Below are 9,892 nucleotides of genomic sequence, written 5' to 3'. Positions count from 1 at the left end.
CGATTTGCGCGCCATTCGATTGTGGATAGATTGCTGAACTTCAAGATCGATCACTCGTCGATTTCCGTCTACGAAGGCGTGGATTACACGGAAAAGCGAAAAGAACTGAAGCAGCTGATCCTGAATGAAGTGACATTGGTCTCGAGTTCGCGTCGAACGCGTCGCGGTGTCATTTACGAAGATCCAAACGCCGCGCACGAAGAGAGCGCCAAATCGCAGAAAGTCCGAGCGATCGTGAAGCTTCCTTCCATGTTTCCCCACCAAGTAGCGATTCTGGCGCGTCTGGAGAGTAGTTTTATGCGAAGCAGAGGATCGAGGAGCTCGCGGCGATTGCGCAGAAGAATTTCGAGGATCCGTCGTATGACCACACGGCGAAGAAATGGCTTTCGGAGGAGGAGGAGGCGGAGCTTTCGCGGCTGCTAAGCGAAGGATTCGATAATTGGAGGAAGGCGGATATGCTGGCCTACGTGCAGGCTGCGATGGATTTCGGCCCGAAGGCGTACGACCAAATCGCGGAAGCGATCGGTACGAAAACGGCGGAGGAAGTGGCGCAGTATGCGGAGGTGTTTTGGAAACGAGGCCCGTAAATGCGAAGCGTGGACGTAAAGCGCAGGAACGAAATCCCCGGATTTGAAAAGCTGGCGGAGAGAGTGGAGCGGAGTGCTTCGCGCCGTGAAGAGATTCGGTGCTATCGCGATGCGGCGATTGAACGGGTTTTGAATAGTGCGAATCCGTGGGAAATGGAGTTCAGTCGAAACCGGCAGGGAAATTTCTCCCGCGAAGCGGATTCGTTTTTGGTGATTTGCGTAGAAACGAAGGGCCGAATCGATGGATAGGTTGCCTTGTATGGATGGGATCAGTGGTCTCGCATTCGCCGCGCTGTGAACGAAGATCCGCGACTCCAATTTGATTTTTATTTGCGCTCTCGCACCGAGCAGGAATTGATGAAGCGAGCCGAAGTGTTATTGAAAGCGATCAAGCGGGAAGGAAAGCAACAGCAACAACAGCAACAACAACAGCAACAACAACAGCAACAACAACAGCAACAACAACAGCAACAACAACAGCAACAACAACAGCAACAACAGGAGGAGAAAACTCACGTATCGCAATGGGAGGAAGAAAAAGCGAGTTTGCAGCGAGACTACGAAAGTCTGACGGAAGCGGAGGCCAAACTGGCAGAGGAAGTGAAGCAGATCGACGATCGAATCGAAGAGCTGCAGGCCAAAGTTCGGGAAGCCCACGAAGCGCAAGAAGTGCAAATGAACCAAGCAGCCATCGCATCTTCGGATGCTCTGGCGAGGGAAAAACGGAAAGAAAAGCCCAGTCTCCGCGAGTTGAGCCTCTCTGCTCCTCATCTTTTCCAGCTGGTTCCGTTCCTGGACACACTCATCGCCGGCGTGATCGGAAGTCTGCAAGAGATCGTGACATTCCTGCACTTCCAAATGCCCTTTCTCTCGTACAAGCAGCTGAAAGGCTTTGTCTCCGCGGTGACGCAGAAGAAGGGGCGCAGCACTTTTACGCTGATCGACTCGCTTTACGACAAGGAGAAGGACTGCGTTAAGCTCGACGGCGAGCTGGAGATTCCCGCGGAGATTCGAGCGAAGTGCGAGGAGCTCGGACGGGCAGCTCGCTCGTCCAGTCGCGGCGTGTTCAACGCGAAGGCCTGGGTGCAGGCGCAGGAAGTTCGCTCGCTTGCCATTCGCAATCGTTTGATTGAATTCGTCGAGTCGCACAGCCCTGTGCGGTTCGAACAACTGACCAGCGAGGAGGTCTTGAAAGAGCTGCAGCTGTCCGCGTCGGAGGTTCGACTGCACGCTCACGCGGTATTATGCGCAGTGGAAGAGGTAGGAGAGGAATGGTCGATGGAGCATAGAATGGGCAGCAAGTGTGGAAACCAAAGAGAGACAGTGTGAAGAGAGCGGCTAGCAACGGAGAGGGTTCGAATGAAATAGTACAAGGAGATCTGGGAAAGAATGTAAAGTTGGAGGGAAGTGTTGAAAGCGCCGTGGGATCGACTGCTATATCCCCTTGATGATATGAACCGCTTTCATCAGACTGACGATTGCAGTTATTATTCTCACATTTAGTTTTCCTGTTGTACAATTAACAGAGTTTGTTTGATAAATCCTTTATTTTCGTAAATCGCATTTTGCTTTTACTTGCGTTATGATGTTCTTTATGTTCCTATCGTTACTGCTTCTTGTGAGTGCTGAATCATCTCTAGTGGTAAGGTACAGAAGCGGGATAATATTAACAAACAAACAAACAAACACATTATTGACCTGTAGGAGATCTTGAGCGGGTAGTTCACCGCCTAGTGCGTCACTACCTTCTAGCCTTGGACTTCTCTCCAGTAGCCCATCTCTGGGGTCTGGTTGCTATCCCTTTATGCCATATACCATATAGAATGAGCCGTTCGTAGTTAGTCCTTTGCAAGATTATTGCTAGTTTCTCACAACCAACCAACTCATTTTACTCACCAAAAGTCTTCCCACTACCATTACGCGGTGTCTGGATTTTCTCACAATCCTTTTTTCCTTCCTTCCCAAGGCTCTCTGAATCATGATATTCCACAGACGAGGTACACAAAAACTATGACCATTTCTCATCGAACCCTTAACAATGTCGCCACAGTCCGCACAATCGATCCTTTCAATGACCCTCCGTCCCAAGAATCCTCTCGAAATATCACCAAGTCACCAAGGCCACGTAGCGAGCCTCTCAAATCCACTGAATCCTTACACAACAGATATGGGCGAAATCGGCTGTCCACAGCGATATGAGTAGAAACTTGACACGCGTCACCAGAATCCGCAGTCGAAAACGTCGTAGAGTGCCGCATTTCTTGTAGGTTCCACTCTTTTTGTTCTTTTATACACCACAGTATTATTATCAAAGTACATTGTTAATATACTATTAATAGGGATTTAATTATCACAACAGTCATCTACATGGTATTAATCTGCGATTTCTCCATTATCAGCATTACTAACGTTGGTAACACCAAATTGAACTATTTTACTCATCAAAAAAGTACGATTCCATTTTCGGCATTTAAGATGTACTGAAGCAGTTTATTATATGATTAAGGGATTAAAGCTTTTATAAGTCCTTATATCATTATTCATTTTATCGTTATATATTGAATGTATGAAAAGAAGATCAATTTGAATTGGATACTCAATTTTATACCCATAGTATATACATACACACACATATATATATATATCAAAGAATAACAAAGTGGTTTTAGATATAGATGTTGGTCATTTTGATATGGATAAATGATAGTTAACGAATAGAATATTATTTATGATAATGAGATTGATTGTAATAGATAGAAATAGAAATGAATAGTTGGTAAATGAAGTACAACAGCTTTGTTCTACTTTCTGAGCAAATTAAAGTGTATTGAGAAACGATGTTGTATCTCTAAAAGTACAAATTGATGATCAAGACAACGATGTTACTGAAATGAAGTTGTTGGTCTATTTTGATTATTCTATATATGGAGAATATTACTATTGATTATATATTAACAACAAACTAATGGAGAGCTATGATTGTAACTCCTTATTTTTTGAAGCTGTTTTTTAGGTTGCTAGGTTCCATGAATATATACAATTTCGTTTCTATATTACCTGTGGTGTCAAATATGTAATGTTAAATGAAAAAGGGTTAGGGTTTATCCACTTGCTAACTCAGTTAAAACGTTTGAGACGCTTCCTGGCTAGCCTGGGGGTTCTAGTACCTTAAATGAGATAGCAAATAGATAAATAATAAGAATGGCATTTTATGATAACTGCGGAAATTAATGCAAATAATATTACGATTCATTAATATACTATATATATATAGCACCGGTGCCCCGGCCAGACAATAGTGATCCTTGGGTTCATTGTATGTATGTAGTATATTAGTGAATCATAAAAAATATATTTCTTGGAAAAGAGAAAAATAACAATGAATGCTAACAACGGTAACGACAGCACTTTCAACACCAGCACGGATATGTACTTGACACCAGTGTCGAGTCCCAGGGCACCTAGCACGCCGGACACGCCTACACGAAGGGATGTGCAAGAACACTGGAGTGACGTTAATAAATCGGATGTGGACTTATTAGATATGGATATTTCAGACATATCCGGCATTGAGATTGAGAGTCCGATCCTATCACGGACACGGACACGAGAGGAGCCAGAAGTTGTAGATCTAACTGGTGAAGACTCCGATATGGACTCAGACAATCCAGCAGATGATTACTTCCAGGAAATGTTACAGGAGGAATGGCGTCGAAGAGACGCTATGCAAAATCAAGTTTCAAAAGCATCAGAGAGTGAGGACGATGAATCAAGAATTCCTTGTCCTGCTTCGCCAACACGGCTGCGAGAAGTTGCTGAATGGCATCCATTGCCTGAAAACGAAGAAGATGAACCAGACAAGTACGAACAAGAGGACGAGGAATGGGAGCAGGGTAGAGTTAAAAATTACGAAGAAGGTAATCCTGCTGAGGCAAGACACAGGTGGTGGAAAGCCACGATCTTCTCTGATTACCGCGACGACAGTCAGCGAGAAGTATGCTAGGCAGTCGAGCACTTCGAGAGAGTTTTCAACAGACTATTATTATTAGCTGGTATAATATATGCAGTTATGGGAATTGAAATATACCCTAAAACTCATCGTATCCACGCACACTTAATATTGGGTTTTAACAACGCGAAGGAATATTCCTCACTAAAGAAGAAGCTTGGAGACAACCAACTGAGATACTTACTTACGGATAACCAGATTATAAGCTGGTATGATTACGTAGCTAAGAGCTTTTCTAAGATCATACATCCCAAGAAGATAATAAGATACGGAGAAGAAAAAGTATTATATAAGAAGCATTCCATCTCGTGTACAGTGAAACAAACTCATCAGGATATGTTTTATGAGAATCGAAGTGCCATAGAGGAGGGAAGATTCAATGAAATCGATCCCTTATTCCGATTTGATCACATGTCCAAGATACAGAAATGGTATAAAGAACATCATAAAGCCGCGATTCGAGTAAATCACGACTGTCTTATGTTCATCTGGGGAGAACCAGGAGTTAAGATAACTTCTCTATTTTCGCGTAACATCGATCCTACACTCATCTACTGGAAGAATCTGGCCAACAGATAGTGGTGCGGGTACAGAGATCAACATATCGTGATTAATCACATCTAACACCAGAGATATTCCAAAAGGAATATTTCAGTTGGAACATTATCGTTGATAAAAATGAAGTGTACATAGAAGTGAAAGGAAGGCACATGTCAATCCAGACGCAGTGGGTAATCGTCATTTCCAACTATTCACTTGACCACTCCCACGGTCTGATTAATAACTGGTTGAAGTATGGCTTGATATCGTAATACCACTTCTTCTTCCAGATCGCGTACACTCGGTGACTTACATCTGCGAAATCTCCGTTATCGGCTGGTGGATTCTCTGGGAAGTAGTAAACACGGTATCCATCGGTCTCGTTCCCGCATCGTCTCTTAAAGGTATGCTTCCACGTTTCATTGAGTCCGCCTTGTCTGTTGGAGCATAGCGCATCAAGCGAGTAATTTGAAATCACAATTACCCATTGCGCTTGGAAAGGTACCTGACTTCCTTTACTTCTACATATATTTCATTTCGATCACCGATTAAGTTCCAGTTGATGTCGCCTTTCTGGAATTGCTGAGGTGTCACTTCATCGATAATGACGATTGGTTGCGCGCGATAACCACACCACCATTTGGTTGCCGGATTCTTCCAATAAATCAGTGATGGATCGATATTTCTCGAGAAGAGAGATGTCTTCCCCACACCTGGCTTCCCCCAGATAAAAACGAGTCGATCGTGGTTTACTTTAATGGCAGCCTTGTGCTGATCGTTGTACCACTTCTGAATTTTAGACATGTGGTCAAATCGAAATAGCGGATCGATGTCGTCGAATCTTCCTTCCTCAATCGCTTTTTGATTGTCGTAGAACATGTCTCGGTGAGTTCTTTTTACCGTGCGAGAAATGGAATGCTTCTTGTTCAGTACCTTTCCCTCGCCATATCGTAGTATTTTCTTGGGATGTAAAATTTTCGAGAAGGTTTTCACCACGTAGTCATACCAGCTGATTATCTGATCATCTGTTAGAAGGTAACGTAGTTGCCCATCTCCCAGTTTCTTTTTCAGTGCTGAATACTTCTTCGCACTACTGAATCCCAGTATGATATGCGCGTGTATTCTATGTGTTTTTGGGCATATTTCTATACCCATAACGGCGCATATTAATCCAGCCAATAGTAGTAACCGGTTGAATATTCTTTCAAAGTACTCGACAGCGAAACAGACTTCACGTTGACTATCATCTCTGTAGTCAGAGAAGATTGTGGCTTTCCACCACCGGTGTCTCGACTCGTCAGGATCACCCTCTGGATAGTCCTGGACTCTTCCCTGCTCCCAATCCTCGTCTTCCTGCCCATACTTGTCAGGTTGCTCTTCATCATCCTCCGGTATAGGATGCCATTGCGCCTTCTCTCGAAGACGAGTTGGTGATGTTGGACAGGGTACTCTTACTTCGTCGTCCTCGCTTTCTGATGCGGTAGACATGTTATCCTCCATGGCGTCTCTTCTCCTCCATTCTTCACGTAACATCTCCTGAAAATAATCGTCATTCGGGTCGTCGGAGTCCAATCCAGAGTCCTCACCCAGTAGTTCCAATGTATCTGGTTCCTGTGGTAGCGGTGCTCTCCGTGCTAAGATTGGACTCTCAATCTCTATGTCGGATATACTAGGTATATCCATGTCCAACAGGTCAACGTCGGAATTATTTACATCACTCCAATGCTCGGTCACATCTCGTCGTGTTGGTGTGCTCGGCGTGCTTGGTTCCCTAGGACTCTGCACAGGTGTGACGTACATATCCATCGTGTCCGGCGTGCTCGTGCTCGCGTTATTGGAGAATAATTGTTGGAGTTGTCAGAGTTCATATTCTTCTTAGGTTTTCTTTTTAGATTCAAGCAATTAATTCTTTATGATTCACCAATATATTATATATATACAGTGATCCCAGGGATCACCCCGCCTGGCGGGGCACCGGTGCTGTATATATATAATATATTGGTGAATCATAAAAAATTTATTTCTTGGATTAAGAAAGAAAAAAGAAAGCCATGAACGCTAACAACAATAATTCTAACAACAACACGAGCACGAGCACGCCGGACACGCCAGATATGTACGTTACACCTGTGCAGAGTCCGAGAACACCGAGCACGCCGAGCACGCCTACACGGAGGGACGTAGAGGAACATTGGAGCGATATCAACAACTCCGATGTAGACTTACTGGATATGGACATACCCAATTTATCTGACATCGAAATCGAAAGTCCGATATTAGCACGAGCACAACCTCCACAGGAGCCGGATACGCTTGAGCTACTAGGCGAAGACTCCGGATTGGACTCGGACGATCCGAATGACCTGTACTTCCAGGAAATGCTGCAAGAAGAATGGCGTCGGAGAGACGCAATGCAAGATGATATATCGACAGCATCCGAGAGTGAAGACGACGTGGTAAGGGTACCATGCCCTGCATCACCGACACGTCTTCGGGAAAAGGCGGAATGGCATCCTCTGCCGGAAGACGATGACGAAATGGAACCACGTGACAAGTATGGGCAAGAGGATGAAGCCTGGGAGCAGGGAAGAACACCTGACTACGCGGAGGGAGATCCAGACGAATCCAGACACCGGTGGTGGAAAGCGACGATTTTCTCTGACTACCGGGACGACAACCAGCGAGAAGTGTGTTTCGCAGTGGAATATTTTGAAACTATTTTTAATCGCTTACTGCTCCTAGCTGGATTGATCTGTGCAGTTATGGGCATAGAAATATGTCCAAAGACACACAGAATACATGCCCATCTCATATTGGGATTCAGCAGCGCAAAGAAGTACTCAACACTCAAGAAGAAGATTGGAGACGGACAACTGCGCTACCTACTGACAGACGACCAGATAATAAGTTGGTATGATTACGTGGTGAAAACCTTTTCAAAAGTATTACATCCCAAGAAAATATTGAGATATGGCGAGGGAAAAGTTCTTAACAAGAAGCATTCTATATCTCGTACCGTAAAGAGAACACATCGCGACATGTTTTATGACAACCAGCAAGCAATTGAAGAAGGGAGATTCGACGACATTGATCCATTATTTCGATTCGATCACATGTCTAAAATTCAAAAATGGTACAACGACCAGCACAAGGCAGCAATCAAGGTGAACCACGACCGACTTGTATTCATCTGGGGAAAGCCAGGTGTAGGTAAGACGTCACTATTCTCCAGAAACATCGATCCGACACTAATCTATTGGAAGAATCCGGCAACAAAATGGTGGTGTGGATATCGCTCACAACCCATTGTAATTATCGACGAAGTAACTCCACAGCAATTTCAGAAAGGAGACATAAACTGGAATCTAATAGGTGACCGTAATGAGATCTACGTCGAAGTCAAGGGGAGTCAAGTGCCCTTCCAGGCGCAATGGGTGATAGTCATATCAAACTACTCACTTGATTCCTTATGTTCTAACAGACTGGGTGGTCTCAACGAGACGTGGAAACACACGTTTAAGAGGCGATGTGGTAACGAGACGGATGGTTACCGTATGTACTACTTCCCGGAAAATCCACCGGCTGACAACGGAGATTTCGCAGACGTCAGTCACCGAGTATACGCCATCTGGAAGAGAAAGTGGTATTATGACATCAAGCCGTTCTTCAACAACATCATGAATTTCCCTTGGGACCATTATAGTGTTTGTTACAAACATAAAAGAACAATTGATTATAAATAGCAGCAGCCGTTCCGAAACCTCCACCTAGACCACCTATAGCATTCACAGCCGCCTTCATCTGCTTCGAACTCAAGAAGCTACGAACGGAGCGCCAGACCTTACGGAAATCGTTATACGACGCGGGATAAACAGCAGGCAGACCAGCATTGATCTGTGACGCCAATTGAATAGCCTTCATATCCAGGTATGACTTGTGCGTCTCCAAGACAGAGAAACCACTCTCATAGGAATAATGACATTGCCAGCCGGCATACACACGGAACAACAAAGACTGCGCAACATTCATGGATTCCACAGCAAGACACACCCAATTCAGATTACAAGACCATTGAATCGCAATCCGATCAGGTTCAACCTTAAAGCGGTTATCATAACTATACATCTGATCCCACGTAATTGTCTGCTGGCCATAACCTTTAATGTCCTCCAAATGAGCATTGTCTTCACAAGAATAAAGAGCACGCGTTCCTGTATACTGCTGAACCATGTAAATACCATTGGGAAGAGCGTAATTGCTAAAACCTTGAGCCGCATTCGAAATATTATCAGCGCCAACAGGCAACATGGAAGTTCTCCATAACTTTTCGATGGACTCAGAAGTTCCAGCAGTTGAAGTAGCTACATCCTCAAATGGAATCACAACAGGAGCAGCAGTCATGGAACCTTCATTATTGTACTGATTACCAGTATAATGCATCGTGCAACCTTTATACATGCAACGCAATTCAGCGACACCAGCCTTACCTCCAGAAATAAATGCAGTAGTATTAGCATCAGACACATACACAGCTCTCTGCTGACGCATAGCAGTAGTGTTATTCATAAAATAAAACCACCCGATTACCATAACAGGAAAATCAGGAAATGGAGTTAAATATACAGAGAAATCGAGATCAGGCGGCGTATCGCCTTGATAGTCTGGAGACACAAAGAAGTCACGATCAATAGTAAAGTTAAAATTAGACTGCAAGCAGATCGAAGGAGTATTATCCTCGTCCGGGATTGTCTGACAG

At 44.3% G+C, this 9,892-nt stretch overlaps 2 protein-coding genes across 2 annotated transcripts; one reads left to right on the top strand and one right to left on the bottom strand.

The window, feature by feature from the left end:
- Positions 1–5,616: 5,616 nt before the first annotated feature.
- On the bottom strand, positions 5,617–6,942 carry GSBLH_T00006267001 (uncharacterized protein; the record flags this gene model as incomplete). The annotated part of the gene is made up of 2 exons (XM_013039815.1): positions 5,617–6,907; positions 6,935–6,942. The coding sequence occupies 2 exons, from the start codon at positions 6,940–6,942 to the stop codon at positions 5,617–5,619; spliced, it is 1,299 nt and encodes a 432-aa protein (XP_012895269.1).
- A 245-nt stretch (positions 6,943–7,187) lies between these two features.
- GSBLH_T00006266001 (uncharacterized protein) lies at positions 7,188–8,879 on the top strand (the record flags this gene model as incomplete). Its single annotated transcript, XM_013039814.1, has 1 exon — positions 7,188–8,879. The coding sequence occupies one exon, from the start codon at positions 7,188–7,190 to the stop codon at positions 8,877–8,879; it is 1,692 nt and encodes a 563-aa protein (XP_012895268.1).
- Positions 8,880–9,892: the final 1,013 nt, after the last annotated feature.

This window comes from Blastocystis hominis, assembly GCF_000151665.1.
Source record: "Blastocystis hominis, Singapore isolate B (sub-type 7) whole genome shotgun sequence assembly, scaffold_11".
Lineage (NCBI taxonomy): Eukaryota > Bigyra > Opalinata > Blastocystidae > Blastocystis > Blastocystis hominis.
Note: the sequence above shows the minus strand (reverse complement) of the source record. Positions and strands in the feature narration are given on the sequence as shown.